The sequence below is a fragment of the Podarcis vaucheri genome (genome assembly GCF_965113315.1).
Source record: "Podarcis vaucheri genome assembly, chromosome: 18".
Lineage (NCBI taxonomy): Eukaryota > Metazoa > Chordata > Lepidosauria > Squamata > Lacertidae > Podarcis > Podarcis vaucheri.
In genome coordinates this window covers 6,454,889-6,471,578 of record NC_138756.1, presented here as the reverse complement: position 1 = coordinate 6,471,578, position 16,690 = coordinate 6,454,889, and the positions used below count along the sequence as shown (strand labels likewise).

Here is a 16,690-nt window from a genome sequence, read left to right as displayed (position 1 = left end):
CAGGGGGATTTCATTGCTGTGCCGCTCTATGCTTTGCCGCTCGCGATTTGCGGGTTTGGGGGGCGCGTCAGAATGTCACCCCCCTTCAGGATAGCACATGGGGCAGACCGCCCTCCTGCCCCCATCAGTACGCCCCTCGCCAGAAACAGGATTCGAACCCAAGAGCCCTCTGCTCACATGGGACTTGACTTCCTGCAACGGCTTCTTGAAGCCCTTCCCTGGTTGTTTGGTCAGTGACAGACCATTCACACATTCAGGGATTCCTTCTTTCTTGCAGGGTATGGCTCCTGCACCGCTGAGGCTGCTGCCGAAACCCCCTCCCCGCAAGTAATACAGGTAAGAGGACGAAGGGAGGATTTGCACAGAGAACACCCTGCTCCAGACTTCCAGACGAACTCTCATACTTAAAACCAAGGCGTTCCTCTGAGAGCCGGTATCAAAATCACAGAAATGGATAAGGCGGAACTATAGCTGATAAGGAATGCAGTGCTCAAGGTTTGGGCAAGGAGGACAGACTGTTAGGAAATCAAGCCTTTATCAGGAGAAACTGGCCACTCTCCAGGCACCCGGCTTGAATCCCGGTTGACCTCCCTGTCTGCATTCTCTGGCAGAATCCAGGCCAGGTCACGATCGGCGATCCTCCTCAAGCGTGAGAAGAACACACCACTCTTCCCTGCCCCCAGGCAGGGGAAAGAGATAGACAGAAATGTATTTACATGCCTTTATTTCTGTCTTTGCAGCGTTACAGAGAAACACGTCTGCTTTCTTCAAACACCAACAGCAGAGAGACAAACTCCACCTCCTGTACTTCCTGTACAGGTCAAATTACACTCTGAGCTAAATCCGGTGCTCAGCACTGTGAATAGACTGTCCCTTTGTTCCCACGGTACAATCCCAACATTCCCATCATGTTTTGCTTTCCAGCCAGCTGCAGCTCGCTGCCGCATTGCATCCATATCGTAACACAGACCTGGGCTAAAGCGAGTCTTCTTCTCCCACAGGCCACGTCGTGTATGCAACCGCCTGTACATCAAAGCCCGCCCCTTCCCCGGCGGCCTGGCCGAGGACATCGACAAAGGCGACGTCTCCGCCCGCCAGGAGCTGAAGACACGGGCCCATTACCTGGCTGAGAAGTACGAGTGGGACGTGGCCGAGGCCCGCAAGATCTGGTGCTTCGGCCCGGACGGCACTGGCCCCAACATCCTGACGGACATCACCAAGAGGGTGCAGTACCTCAACGAGATCAAGGACAGCGTTGTGGCAGGCTTCCAGTGGGCCACGAAGGAGGTAAGCAGGAGTGGGCGCCCCTCATCGCAGGGCGGTGGGCTGTCTGCGTCCTGCCTTCTTGGAACGGAGCAGAGACTTGCTGCAGTTTCCGAATAATAATTTATTACTTGCACCCTGCTCATCTGGCTGGGTTTCCAACAAAATAGTAAAATACAATAGTCTGTCAAACATTAAAAGCTTCCCTAAACAGGGCTGCCTTCAGATGTCTTCTAAAAGTCTGGCAGTTGTTTTCCTCTTTGACATCTGGTGGGAGGGCGTTCCACAGGCCCTCTGCCTGGTTCCCTGTAACTTTTGAGTGCTTTGTCACATCAGCCCCTCAAAGCTGTGTTCCAGCTTTAGGAAGTTGAATCAGCCTCGTATGTGATTTCCTCTTGCCCCCTCCCCCTGAGTTGCGATGGGGCGTCCTTTTCAGATGCTCACTTTTCCTTGCTGGGGGTTGCTTGGCCTGTGATTCTCCTCCTTGATCGAGGGGGGTGGGGGTGTCGTCTCCGAATTCCCCTTCCTCCTGCTAGGTGCTCTGTCCGTTCCCCCACACACTACCTCTTCCTCAGGAGGAGCTGCCATGGGCAGTGGGGAGATGGTAGAGGATGAGGCTTTCAACCTCAGGGTTATAAGTTCTGGTCCCACATAGGGGAAAAGATTCCTGCATTGCAAGAGGACAAGATGACCTCTGGGATCCCTTCCGATTCCATGGGACGACTGTACTGCAGGGCAGGGATGGAAAGGGAATCAACGGATATTTGCATCTCCCCTATTTCTAGTCTCCAATTCTCTCTTTTTATATATAATAATCATCATTCGTTTTCAATTAAAATAACCCAGTAATGGCCTCATTATAGAAATGCCAAATTATATACAATTGCTAATTCCAATTATTCAGATGCCAAATTAAATAGGTGGCCTCCCATGTGCTAGAATTGATGGTTTGATTATTTGCTTTATTTCTGCGTTCCAAAATCTTAACCATCTCAATTGCACTCCAGTTAAAATAACAATCCCTCTTACAACAACTGCAGTACTAACGACATCTATTTGTATTGACATGTTACCTTAAACCTCCTGTGTGTGACAGTTATTCTGTCCATGATGTTCCTTCCCATCCTTGTAAAATATTATGCCTATCCTTTCTCAGTTGTTGCTGCTCTCCATCATATCTAGGCTCCGATTCTCTGCCCCTTAGTAGATCACGCTCTTCCCATCCTCTGGTCCCCCTGGGCAACTCCTCCTCCTCCTCCTGGCTCTGACAGTTTGCAGGAAGAAGGCTGACCATGAGCCGAAGGAGGCATTGGCCCTACCTTTGCTTCTTGGCTGCTATGGCAGAGTGCTTAATTGCTTTTAAAAAAAAACACTATGTTGCCTGCTTCAGAGAGGAAGGACGGAAAAGTTGGGTTGAATGCAAACTGGAAAATGATTTTCTCTCCCACCCTCAACCTCTCTCTTTTCTCCAGGGTGCCCTTTGCGAGGAAAACATGCGCGCCGTCCGCTTTGACGTGCACGACGTGACCCTGCACGCGGACGCCATCCACCGCGGAGGTGGCCAAATCATTCCCACGGCCAGAAGGTGCCTCTATGCCTGCGTGTTGACGGCTCAGCCCCGCCTCATGAAGCCCATCTATCTTGTGGAGATCCAGGTGGGTAACGGGAGGCAGGCTGTGTTCTTAAGAGGCGGCGGCGGCAGCCCACCGGCTTGACTCTGTGCAGTGCTGTAACGTATGCCCACTTTCTTCCCCTTCCAGTGCCCAGAACAGGTTGTGGGTGGCATCTATGGCGTGCTGAACAGGAAGCGGGGGCACGTCTTTGAGGAGTCCCAGGTGGCCGGCACCCCCATGTTTGTGGTCAAGGCCTATCTCCCTGTCAACGAGTCCTTTGGTAAGTGTCAGCTTTTATCAGCCTCCCTTGGCACTTGCATCTTCCAGGTAACCTTTGTCAGCAGCTGGAGGTGTGAAGGATCAGTCAGAGGTTGTCTCCCAGGCTAATCTGAGATGGCTGCTACAAAGTTGAGCAGGTCTTGCCCTGGTAGCAGACTTCTGTTCCTCTTAAGTACATTTCTGAACACAATTCAATGTTTGGGAATGACCTTTAAAGCCCTAAATGGCCCATTATACCTGAAGGAACATCTCTACCCCCATCGTTCAGCTTGGACACTGAGGCCCAGCTATGAGGGCCTTCTCGGTAGTGGCGCCCTCCCCGTGGAACGTCTTCCTATCAGATGTCAAGGAAATAAACTTTTAGAAGACATCTGAAGGCAACCCTGTTTAGGGAAGTTTTCAATGTTTGATGTTTTCTTGTGCTTTTAATATTTTGTTGAGAGCCGCCTACAGTGGCTGGGGAAACTCAGTCAGATGGGTGGGGTATAAATTAATAAATCATTACTAATATTATTTATTAAGGTAGATGCCTCCAGGATGCTGCTTTTAGCTAAGACAATGAGCTGGTTGTGGGGTGTGTGGGTAAACTCGAACACCTGTATTTCTCTCTTACAGTTTTGTTTGCTTATGGTATAAACTCTTCTCTCTCCCTCTCTCTTCACAGGCTTCACTGCTGACTTGAGATCCAACACAGGTGGCCAGGCTTTCCCCCAGTGTGTGTTCGACCACTGGCAGATCCTGCCCGGAGACCCGTTCGACAACACCAGCCGCCCCTGCCAGGTGGTCGCTGAGACCCGCAAGCGCAAAGGGCTGAAGGAGGGCATTCCCGCACTAGATAACTTCCTGGACAAATTGTAAACACCAATCAACCAAGCTGAATTAAAAATGCAACACCAGATGTAAAAGAATAAATTTAAAAATGTATGTTGTGGGACTCCAAATTTAACTTGCATAATAACATCAGTGCTGCAGGTGTCTTGCAAAAGGCATTGGGCCACTTCCTTGCTTGATCTTCCGTCTCGGGGCAGATTTTAAAAAGAGCCGTGTCTGCATTCAGCCTTAGAGGTTCCAGGCCGTCTGCACACGAACCAGCGGGGCCGCTCACCCAGTGCCATTATAACTTCCAAAAATACATTTCCATTTGATGCAACTGAAACGTTGCCCGTCTCCATATTTATTTGATGCTCAGAGCCAAGTGAAGGGTTTTTTTTCCCTCCCTTGGTTTGCAGTTTGGGGAGGACAGGCAAACTTCCGAAAAGAAAAGGGTGCGTGAAATTTCATTCCATACTCAAATACTAGATTCGATGGGGAGGAGGGGGGGCAGTCTGGAGGAATTTTCTTTTAGGATTGGGAGAGAAAAGGGGGGGGGGAGGCTTTTCTAGTTGGGCAAAAGCAGCCTCTCTGCTAAATGGGTGTCCTTGTGCAAATCAATGTATTAGTACCACTGGAATAATAAATTTAATAAGACGAGGCTGCCTGTCGTGTTGGATGTCTTTAACAGCTGTTGAGACCTGAGCCCACACACTTGGAAGCAAGGGGGGAGCTCCATCTGTGCTGTACGAAAGCAGTTTTATTTAGAAAACTGGGGTTGTATGTGTGCACACAGTCCTTCGCTGGCGCCTACAGGGCTGTTGTAATGAGGCGTGCGGCAAGCATTCAGCTGTAGCCCATAGACCAGGCTGCAGTTTGTGGTGCCCACAACAGTTTATCTGGTTCGGCAGATAATGCCCACAGGCCTCAAAAAGAACAGTGGTCCTTGACTTGAAGCTTCACAGCTCCCTGATTTTGGCGTAGGTTGCTGTCATACGACCCAGGGTTGGTCTTTTCAAAAGACAATAGAATTGAAGCCTGTTGAGCATTAGCGGCTGAAGGCCTCTGCGTTTAATTTTGGTGAATAGCTGGTCAAAAACACACAGGATGGTTTTCGCAAAGTCCCAGCAAGCAAATCAGGATGAGTGCTCATTAACTTGTAACCACCCCCTCTTCCCTTGCAAACAGCTGGCTCCATGAGGAATAGATATAATCTAACCTGTTTGCAAGCAATCAAAATAAGTCGCCTGGGGACTCTCGCAGACATGAATAAAGACCAGTAGTGATTGAGCGAATGATACCTTTGCGATAATTAAGATGTATATACACTTCACTGAATAAATAAGTGGACTTGTTTCATGTTTCCTGAAACAATAGGCAAACCAAAACAAAAAGTCACACTTCTCTGAATTTAGCAAATCCATCCCAGTGTATGCCGAAACGTCTAAATTAGGCTAAAGTGGACATTGAAATGAACGGCAGAAAACTGCATTACTGTATATTACAGGAAATTGCTTGCATAATGTGTGTATGAGCAAAATTGCATATGAAAATCTGGATATTGGGAGAAATTTTCATTAGAACTTTTAACAAACAAGCAAACGCCCCACCCCGAAAAAACAAATGTGCAACTGAATGTGTGATTGGGAAAAATGGGAAACAAATTACCATTTTTAATTCATTTCCACATATAACAGAAAAAAAGAAAATATTACAAAACACACACCCAAGAAAAGAAAAACACAAAACAGAATTCTTCAAATCTCTAATTCTCGTTACATTGATACCTGACTTCCTCAAATCCCCTCTAACTGAATTTCATTATAACCCCTGTATAGTACTTCTCCAAATTCATATTTCTAATAATATCCACTCCTTTCATTTACTATCCTCATCTCTTATTAATATTCAAATCCTTAATATTTACTACCACCTATTCTTATTCTGCCCCTAAGCCTATTTGTTACTTCCAAGAATTTTCTAATTCCCTTATATCACAATATTTAGTTAAATATTCTTCAAATTTCTTCTATCAAATTGTCATTTGTCTTAATCACTAATCATGGTATGGCCAGATGGGGCTTATTAACCTGGGAAGGATAAGGGAAACTGATCCTAAACCTCCCCTGCCTTGCGAAGATACCTTGGGGGAAAAGAAAGGGTTAAGGAGTAAATGCCCAAATCCTAAATGGATTCCCTAAAATGGTTGGGTGGTGCTTGTACACTGGCAACACCTGTATCCAGGTGTCTTGCTCTGCTTTCCTTTGGACCCCATCAGTGAGTCTTGTCATCTGGGCAGCGCAGGACCCCCATATTCGCTGCCCAGGCTTACGCCCCCCCTGGGGTTGTTACTTGGGTGTTGCTAACGCAGTGGTTTGATTTCACCCCTGGAGGTACACTCCATTGTCTTTTGAGACAGCCTGATATCTACAAGCATTGAGGTCACGCAGTCTGGCCTGCTGGTAAAAAGCAAAGGTAAAGGGGCCCCTGACCATTAGGTCCAGTCGTGGCCGACACTGGGCTTGCGGCGCTCATCTCGCTTTATCGGCCAAGGGAGCCGGCGTACAGCTTCCGGGTCATGTGGCCAGCAGGACTAAGCCGCTTCTGGCGAACCAGAGCAGCGCACGGAAACGCCGTTTCCCTTCCTGCCGGAGCGGTACCTATTTATCTACTTGCACTGGCGTGCTTTCGAACTGCTAGGTTGGCAGGAGCGGGGACCGAGCAACGGGAGCTCACCCCATTGCGGGGATTTCAGCCGCCGACCTGATCGGCATGTCCTAGGCTCTGTGGTTTAACCCACAGCACCACTCGCATCTGGCTTACTGGTACCTGCCAGCTTAATGGCTCTTAAGGTAGACTCAGCCTGAAGTTTGTGTTTGGGGAGGCTCATGTTAGATATATTCAGGTGGGGAATCGTTTGGGCTTTGGGGTCTGGATCTTTACTACCTGACCCCACCGAGTGGGCGGACTGGCTGTGTGGGGCAACCCACAGGTCAATCGCATGGCATCATGTACACGTGAGTTTTCTCCACCTGTCAAAATTCCTTATGGAGGGCTCCCAACAGCTGGCTGCACAAAGGGCGTTGTGTATTGCCAGTCCCAACCCTGCATTTTACCAGCTGATGGGCACCGGGAACACACTGCTCCAAGCAAAAAGGAACAATCGAGCCGTCCCTTGCGATCTGTGTTTGCACGGGTCAAAAAACTATGGTCTGAAGCTCAACATCAAAAAAACGAAGATCATGGCCACTGGTCCCATCACCTCCTGGCAAATAGAAGGGGAAGAAATGGAGGCAGTGAGAGATTTTACTTTCTTGGGCTCCATGATCACTGCAGATGGTGAAATTAAAATACCTTTACCCACGTACTGTCTGAAACCCAAGGGATGCCAGTGAATTCCGCCCCCCCGACTTTCCTCCCCCTCTACATTAAGTGTAAACTGTAAGCAGAAATGCGGACGTCGGTCCCATTTTCCAGCTTGGGAAGTCAGAGGCTGGTTGTAAGGTCTGGACAAGCTGATCCCCACCGCTTTAGGGAACATGGTGACTTGCTTTTGTTTAGTCATGTCTGACTCTGTATGCTGTTTTCTTGAACAAAGAATCAGTTGCACTGACAGGCTCTGCTTCTTGTGTCTCAACCTGCATCTGAACCCAGCCTTGACAATTATGGAGCCATCGTCTGCACCTGTTCTTCAACCCCATTCCCATGCCAACTTGCTCTCTCCATTTTTGCAACAACAAAAAATACAACCTTTGCACCCCATTTTCTCCTTGACTCCTCCTTGCTTTTCTCAACTCTCCCTTGAACCCAGATCACAACCCATTTCCATTCCTTTCCCCCTCTCCCGTTGCACAGCCACAGTACTGTATCTTTAAGCTGAACAGATTTTAAAGAGCCTGGCTGCAGTGGCGTAGCGTGGGGGGGTGCAGGGGGGGCCAGCCGCATCGGGCGCAACATCTGGGGGTTAGGGTTAGGGGGCGCAAATCCACGGGTTAGAGGGTGCAAATTACTTGTCTTGCTCCGGGTACTAACAACCCACACTACGCCACTGCCTGGCTGTCAGTTAGCTTGTTCTGTTAGAGAAGGTTCATTGATGGATGTTGTACATAAATGGGTGTTCGCTTGTTAATAAAACGTCTCTTCGAAATTGCTACACTCAATCTGAAACTTCATGTTGAAGACCAGACAGGGTGGTGGTTGTTGAGTCGCTTAGTCGTGTCCGACTCTTCGTGACCCCCTGGACCAGAGCACGCCAGGCACTACTGTCTTCAGTTTGGTCAAACTCATGTTAGTAGCTTCGAGAACACTGTCCCACCATCTCGTCCTCTGTCATCCCCTTCTCCTTGCGCCCTCCATCTTTCCCAACTTCAGGGTCTTTTTCATGGAGAAAAAAAAATATTTAAAAGAACATACAGTTATACCTTGGATCTCAAACGCCTTGCATTCCGGTCCCCAAATACTGCAACCCCGGAATGAGTGTTCTGGTTTGCAAACGTTCTTTGGAAGCCAAACGTCCGACGCAGGGCCAGATTTAGGATTGATGAGGCCCGAAGCTACTGAAGGTAATGGGGCCCTTTATATGTCCAGCTGTCCTTTGTCAAAAACAAATTGCCGCTGTTTTTTGTGTTGAATATATGCTACAGTACAGTGGTATCTCACCATGCCAACGGGATCCGTTCCGGAGCCCCATTCGCATCCAGAAGCGAATGTAACTAGCGACTGCACATCTGCGCGCACACACATGCGTCGCTTTTCGCCTTTCTGCACATGCGCGTGACATCATTTTGAGTGTCGGCGTATGCATGAGCGTCGAAACCTGGAAGTAACACGCTCTAGTCCAACCCCTTGCAATGCCGGAATCTCAGCTCAAGAACCCATGGCAGATGGCCGCCCCAAGCTCTGCTGAAAACCTCCAAGGAAGGAGAGTCTATCACCTTCTGAGGGATTTCCTCTCACTGTCAAACAGCTCTTGCTGTCAGAAAGTTCTTCCTGGAGTCGGACTCTCCTTCCTGGTCGCTTGAAGCCATGGCTTCAGGTCCTGAGGGCCTCTGGAGCAGGAGAAGACAAGCTTCCTCCCTGGGACGCCCTTGAGATATTGGCAGGGATCTCATATCCATGTCCGGAGGGATAGGGAGCAAAACACCTCTATCTCCCCTTTCCCCACCCCATGCAGAATGGCAAGGGGTCTGTGCATCCGGCTGGGAAGAAGGTGGTGGGAGTGTGGAGTCCAGCCAGGGGCTGGCTGTGGGCAGGATCCTTGCACTGCCGGGGGTTGGACTAGATGCCCCTTGGCACCCCTTCCAACTCTGCCATGCTCTGATTCTTTCGAGCACCAGAAGGAATGGGTGGGGGAGCAAGATGCAGAAGAAAGGGAGGCACAACCACACCCCCCCACCAGCCCCCTCTGGCCTGATCCACAGTGGCCTCATCCCAGCACACTTTGACCCCCCTAGTTTTATTTTTCTTCATTCAGCTACCAGACAACCCAGCAGCCTGGCCCCTGTTTGCCAGCCTATGTCACAAAGTGCTGCTTTGCAAGCAAGCCTGATAATGCCCTGCAAGGGGGATGCCTGTCAGATGATGGTGAGAGATTTGTAGAGAAAATGAATGCTGAAGGTAAGAGGCCTAGAGGAGATGAGTGGCAATATTATTATTGTGAGGTGATGCTATTACAATTCCAAAGCAGGGAGGGAGGGGGAAGAGAGAGAGAGAGAGAGTGGAATTCTGGTGGAGATGGAAGATGGAAGGAGGCTTTTAAAAGCAGTTTGAAAGGGGGGCAGGTGAGAGGCGGTTGAGAGCGGTGGGTTCTAGAAGGCGGCACGAGGGGGGGGGGGCTGAAGCTGAGCTGGACACAGCCGTCATTTCTCCGAGAATGTATAGCTTTAACTATACGGACCTTTGTTGGCAAGGTGATGTCTCTGCTTTTTAAGATGCTGTCCAGGTTTGTCATTGCTTTTCTCCCAACAAGCAGGCGTCGTTTAATTTCGTGACTGCTGTCACCATCTGCAGTGATCATGGAGCCCAAGAAAGTAAAATCTCTCACTGCCTCCATTTCTTCCCCTTCTTGCATTTCCTTTTCATTGGGATGGTTTTTGTTTTCGTTCTCAGTCCACATACTGCTTAAGCCTGCCTTGTAGAATTTTAAGCATAACCTTGCTAGCGTGTGAAATGAGTGAAATTGTGCGGTAGTTGGAGCATTCTTTGGCACTGCCCTTCTTTGCGATTGAGATGTAGACTGATCTTCTCCAATCCTCTGGCCACTGCTGAGTTTTCCAAATTTGTTGTCGTAGTGAGCGTAGCACCTTAACAGCATCATCGTTTAAAAATTTAAATAGTTCAGCTGGAATATCATCACTTCCACTGGCCTTGTTATTAGCAGTGCTTTCTAAGGCCCATTTGACTTCACTCTCCAGGATGTCTGGCTCAAGGTCAGCAACAACACTACCTGGGGTGTACGAGACATCCATATCTTTCTGGTATAATTCCTCTGTGTATTCTTGCCACCTCTTTTTGATGTCTTCTGCTTCTGTTAGGTCCTTTCCACTTTTGTCTTTTATTATGGTAATCTTTGTACGAAATGTTCCTTTCATATCTCCAATTTTCTTGAACAGATCTCTGGCTTTTTCCATTCTATTGTTTTCCTCTATTTCTTTGCATTGCTCATTTAAGAAGGCCTTCTTGTCTCTCCTTGCTATTTTTTGGAAATCTGCATTCAATTTCCTGTATCTTTCACTATCTCCCTCACATTTTGCTTGCCTTCTCTCCCCCGCTATTTGTAAGGCTTCGTTGGACAGCCACTTTGTTTTCTTGCATTTCCTTTTCATTGGGATGGTTTTAGTTGCTGCCTCCTGTATAATGTTACGAGCCTCCATCCATAGTTCTTCAGGCACTCTGTCTATCAAATCTAAATCCTTAAACCTGTTCCTCATTTCCCCTGTGTATTCATAAGGGATTTGATTTTGATTGTATCTAACCGGCCCAGTGGTTTTTCCTACTTTCTTCAGTTTAAGCTTGAATTTTGCTATAAGAAGCCGATGATCTGAGCCACAGTCAGCTCCAGGTCTTGTTTTTGCTGACTGTATAGAGCTTCTCCATCTTTGGCTGCAGAGAATATAATCAATCTGATTTCGATGCTGCCCATCTGGTGATGTCCATGTGTAGAGTCGTCTCTTGTGTTGTTGGAAAAGCGTGTTTGCGATGACCAGCTTGTTCTCTTGGCAGAACTCTATTAGCCTTTGCCCTGCTTCGTTTTGAACTCCAAGGCCAAACTTGCCACTTGTTCCTTTTATCTCTTGACTCCCTCCTTTAGCATTCCAATCCCCTATAATGAGAAGAACATCCTTCTTTGGTGTCATTTCCATAAGGTGTTATAAGTCTGCCCACCTGTAACTTCTTCCTCTGTTTTTTATTTTCCTTTCTGTCTCCTAGGAAATAAAAGGCTCCTGAGGCGCCCGAACCTGAGGGAGGCTGGAGGGGCACCACCTCTCGAGATTGTGGTAGGTTAATTCCTTTTTTTTTAAAAAAAAATAATATTTATTACTTTTCCAACAATTTAAACACAAAAAGAAAGAAAGAAAGACAACACAATACAATACAAAGACACTACATAACACTAACACTAAACTAACAAAACAAAACAAAAACCGTTTAAAACACATCAAACAATTTCAATATCTTATCTTTCATCCACTTATTTCAACGACCTCCTCACACCTCCCTTTTTGTATTCCACTTCTGTTAATTGTTTCAGCAATTCCTTTTTTTTAAATTTTATTCAAATTTCACAAATTTTTTTTAACAAACAAACACAAAACAGACCAAAAACATGTATAATTTCAAATCCTTATTTCCATATAACTTATTTCCCAGACTCCCCCATACCTCCCCTTACTGCATTCTAATTTCAAACTTTTCCCCCAACAAATTCTTACTCTCAATCTTCTCAAATTTATAACCTCCTTTCTTCTTTTCAATCTTAACCTTTACAGCTGTAAACCCCTTAATTTATAGAACCGGCGCCATTCTAACACTCATTAATTGTGGTAGGTTAATTCCGTGGGGAATCCATTCCCCACATGTGCAGGGAGGTCGTGGCGCTGACCTGAGTGCAACAGGGCTGGGTTGGGGGGTTGCAGTCCCGTCTCGCCCCAGCCCCTCGCCCCCCTCCTTCCAAGCCAGGGGTCAGGCGCCCCGGAAGGAGCAGGCTGGCATCCTGTGGGACGTGGGCATGGGCAGCCTGCCAGGGGTGCTAGTTCTGCCCCCCTAGAGAGTACAGTGTCCTTCTTCTTTTGCAGGGCCGTGGTTTGGGGAAGGAGCAGCAGCCCAGCGGTGCAGAAAAACCCAGGAACATCCGGAGGTATGTTGTGACTTTGTGTGGCAGGGGAAGTGTTTCCCAGGGATCATGGGGGTGGAGGAGGAAGACCTGATTTAGAGATCCCTGTAGTTTTATGGAGAGGGTTTCTCTGTGGTCCAGGCAGGGCCCTAGCTAGGGGGTGGTGAGATGGGCCCCCGCCAGGGGCGCAGGTGAGGGGTGGGGCACAAAATTGGCTCATAGATATGTCTAAATTTATAGATGATCATAAGAAATATTACAAATATATAGATATATAAATATATAGATGATAATAAGAAACATCAACAACCTCAGATATGCAGATGACACAGCCTCGATGGCAGAAAGTGAGGAGGAATTAAAGAACCTTTTAATGGGGGTGAAAGAGGAGAGCGCAAAAGATGGTCTGAAGCTCAACATCAAAAAAACGAAGATCATGGCCACCGGTCCCATCACCGCTTGGCAAATAGAAGGGGAAGAAATGGAGGCAGTGAGAGATTTTACTTTCTTGGGCTCCATGATCACTGCAGATGGTGACAGCAGTCACGAAATTAAAAGACGCCTGCTCCTTGGGAGAAAGGCGATGGCAAACCTAGACAGCATCTTAAAAAGCAGAGACATCACCTTGCCAACAAAGGTCCGTATAGTAAAAGCCATGGTTTTCCCAGTAGTGATGTATGGAAGTGAGAGCTGGACCATAGAGAAGGCTGATCGCCAAAGAATCGATGCTTTTGAATTACGGTGCTGGAGGAGACTCTGGAGAGTCCCATGGACTGCAAGAAGATCAAACCTCTCCATTCTGAAGAAAATCAGCCCTAAGGGCTCAGTGGAAGGACAGATCCTGAAGCTGAGGCTCCAAGACTTTGGCCACCTCATGAGAAGAGAAGACTCCCTGGAAAAGGCCTTGATGTTGGGAAAGATGGAGGGCACAAGGAGAAGGGGACGGAAGAGGACAAGATGGTGGGACAGTGTTCTCGAAGCTACAAACATGAGTCTGACCAAACTGTGGGAGGCAGTGGAAGACAGGAGTGCCTGGCGTGCTCTGGTCCATGGGGTCACGAAGAGTCGGACACGACTAAACGACTAAACAACAACAACAATAAGAAATATTATATATATATTTATCTGGAACTCCTCCAAGGAATCAGAATAACAGAGCTTGTTTCTTTCTTAGGCGAGAGGCTGGCAAGAACGAGGCTTCAGTGCCTGCTCCCGGGGTGAAGATCGACAGAGCATATTGGCGGTTCCCAGCTGTTCCCGATTCTCGCCTGCCTCACCCTCCCTCCGTCCCCCGTGCGGGAATGGCTCCTTCCCGGCCGTTCCTGGCGCAGAAGCAGCAGCCAAGGTTTCCCCTCATTAAGAACGCCACCCGAGTGATTCCGGAGGCGGGGGAGACTATGGCTGCTGCCTCTGTGGCAGACCGGTCGGGATGGAGCCCAGATGCCCGCACGGAGGAGTTCAGGGTGGGGCAGTTAATAAGATCAGGTAGGAGAATATGCCCCCTTCCCAGGTCCCCACCCTCCTGTCCCAGACTGGGGCTTGCATGGCTGGGAGCCAGGCGCCGGCTGATGTCTCCCTTTGTATTGCAGCGAGGAGACGGCTCAGCTTGGGAGCCGCCGCGTCCCGGGAGGGCCTGGAGCCGAGACAACGGCCTCTCGCCTCACAGGTAAGGGGACAGGGGGATTTCATTGCTGTGCCGCTCTATGCTTTGCCGCTCGCGATTTGCGGGTTTGGGGGGCGCGTCAGAATGTCACCCCCCTTCAGGATAGCACCTGGGGCAGCCCGCCCTCCTGCCCCCATCAGTACGCCCCTCGCCAGAAACAGGATTCGAACCCAAGAGCCCTCTGCTCACCTGGGACTTGACTTCCTGCAACGGCTTCTTGAAGCCCTTCCCTGGTTGTTTGGTCAGTGACAGACCATTCACACATTCAGGGATTCCTTCTTTCTTGCAGGGTATGGCTCCTGCACCGCTGAGGCTGCTGCCGAAACCCCCTCCCCGCAAGTAATACAGGTAAGAGGACGAAGGGAGGATTTGCACAGAGAACACCCTGCTCCAGACTTCCAGACGAACTCTCATACTTAAAACCAAGGCGTTCCTCTGAGAGCTGGTATCAAAATCACAGAAATGGATAAGGCGGAACTATAGCTGATAAGGAATGCAGTGCTCAAGGTTTGGGCAAGGAGGACAGACTGTTAGGAAATCAAGCCTTATCAGGAGAAACTGGCCACTCTCCAGGCACCCGGCTTGAATCCCGGTTGACCTCCCTGTCTGCATTCTCTGGCAGGATCCAGGCTAGGTCACGATCGGCGATCCTCCTCAAGCGTGAGAAGAACACACCACTCTTCCCTGCCCCCAGGCAGGGGAAAGAGATAGACAGAAATGTATTTACATGCCTTTATTTCTGTCTTTGCAGCGTTACAGAGAAACACGTCTGCTCTCTTCAAACACCAACAGCAGAGAGACAAACTCCACCTCCTGTACTTCCTGTACAGGTCAAATTACACTCTGAGCTAAATCCGGTGCTCAGCTCTGTGAATAGACTGTCCCTTTGTTCCCACGGTACAATCCCAACATTCCCATCATGTTTTGCTTTCCAGCCAGCTGCAGCTCGCTGCCGCATTGCATCCATATCATAACACAGACCTGGGCTAAAGCGAGTCTTCTTCTCCCACAGGCCACGTTGTGTATGCAACCGCCTGTACATGAAAGCCCGCCCCTTCCCCGGTGGCCTGGCCGAGGACATCGACAAAGGCGACGTCTCCGCCCGCCAGGAGCTGAAGACACGGGCCCGTTACCTGGCCGAGAAGTATGAGTGGGACGTCGCCGAGGCCCGCAAGATCTGGTGCTTCGGCCCGGACGGCACTGGCCCCAACATCCTGACGGACATCACCAAGGGGGTGCAGTACCTCAGCGAGAGCAAGGACAGCGTTGTGGCAGGCTTCCAGTGGGCCACGAAGGAGGTAAGCAAGAGTGGGCGCCCCTCATCGCAGGGCGGTGGGCTGTCTGCGTCCTGCCTTCTTGGAACGGAGCAGAGACTTGCTGCAGTTTCCGAATAATAATTTATTACTTGCACCCTGCTCATCTGGCTGGGTTTCCCCAGCCACTCTTTGCGATAATTAAGAGGTATATACACTTCACTTAATAAATAAGTGGACTTGTTTCATGTTTCCTGAAGCAATAGGCAAACCAAAACAATGGGTATCCTTTGAAAGTCCCACTTCTCTGAATTTAGCAAATCCAGCCCAGCGTACGCCGAAATGTCTAAATTAGGCTAAAGTGGACATGGAAACGAATGGCAGAAAACTGCATTGCTGTATATTACAGGAAATTGCTTGCAAAATGTGTGTATGAGCAAAATTGCATACAAAAATGCGGGTATGGGGAGAAATTTCCATTAGAACTTTTAAGAAACAAGCAAACGCCCCCCCACCACCCTGAAAATCAAACATGGAACTGAATTTGTGATTGGAAAAAATGGGAAATTGACATTTGTCCTTTGACTATGACATTTGACTATGGCCAGATGGGGCTTACTAACCTGGGAAAGATAAACTTGACATGAGCCAACAGTGTGACGCGGCAGCTAAAAAAGCCAATGCAATTCTGGGCTGCATCAATAGGAGTATAGCATCTAGATCAAGGGAAGTAATAGTGCCACTGTATTCTGCTCTGGTCAGACCTCACCTGGAGTACTGTGTCCAGTTCTGGGCACCACAGTTCAAGAAGGACACTGACAAACTGGAACGTGTCCAGAGGAGGGCAACCAAAATGGTCCAAGGCCTGGAAACGATGCCTTATGAGGAACGGCTAAGGGAGCTGGGCATGTTTAGCCTGGAGAAGAGGAGGTTAAGGGGTGATATGATAGCCATGTTCAAATATATAAAAGGAGGTCACCTAGAGGAGGGAGAAAGGTTGTTTTCTGCTGCTCCAGAGAAGCGGACACGGAGCAATGGATCCAAACTACAAGAAAGAAGATTCCACCTAAACATTAGGAAGAACTTCCTGACAGTAAGAGCTGTTTGACAGTGGAATTTGCTGCCAAGGAGTGTGGTGGAGTCTCCTACTTTGGAGGTCTTTAAGCAGAGGCTTGACAACCATATGTCAGGAGTGCTCTGATGGTGTTTCCTGCTTGGCAGGGGGTTGGACTCGATGGCCCTTGTGGTCTCTTCCAACTCTAGGATTCTATGATCAGGCACTCCCATTTCTTTAAGAACTTGCATGCAGCAGAAAAGCCAAATCTGCAAGGAGTTTGCTGCTGCTGCTGCTGCTCCGCCCCTGATAGGCCGGGCTGTTTGCCTTGCTGGCTGAATGAATGACGTCACCGCCTGCCCGGGGATGCGGGGGAGGCGCCGGAGCCCGGGACTGTGACGTCACCTCCGCGCTTTAGCCAAT

General features: G+C 48.9%; 1 protein-coding gene across 1 annotated transcript; it reads left to right on the top strand.

The window, feature by feature from the left end:
• Positions 1–280: 280 nt before the first annotated feature.
• On the top strand, positions 281–4,626 carry LOC309523137 (elongation factor 2-like; the record flags this gene model as incomplete). The annotated part of the gene is made up of 5 exons (XM_082206898.1): positions 281–327; positions 969–1,287; positions 2,736–2,918; positions 3,024–3,156; positions 3,820–4,626. The coding sequence occupies 5 exons, from the start codon at positions 281–283 to the stop codon at positions 4,011–4,013; spliced, it is 876 nt and encodes a 291-aa protein (XP_082063024.1). The 3' UTR covers positions 4,014–4,626.
• Positions 4,627–16,690: the final 12,064 nt, after the last annotated feature.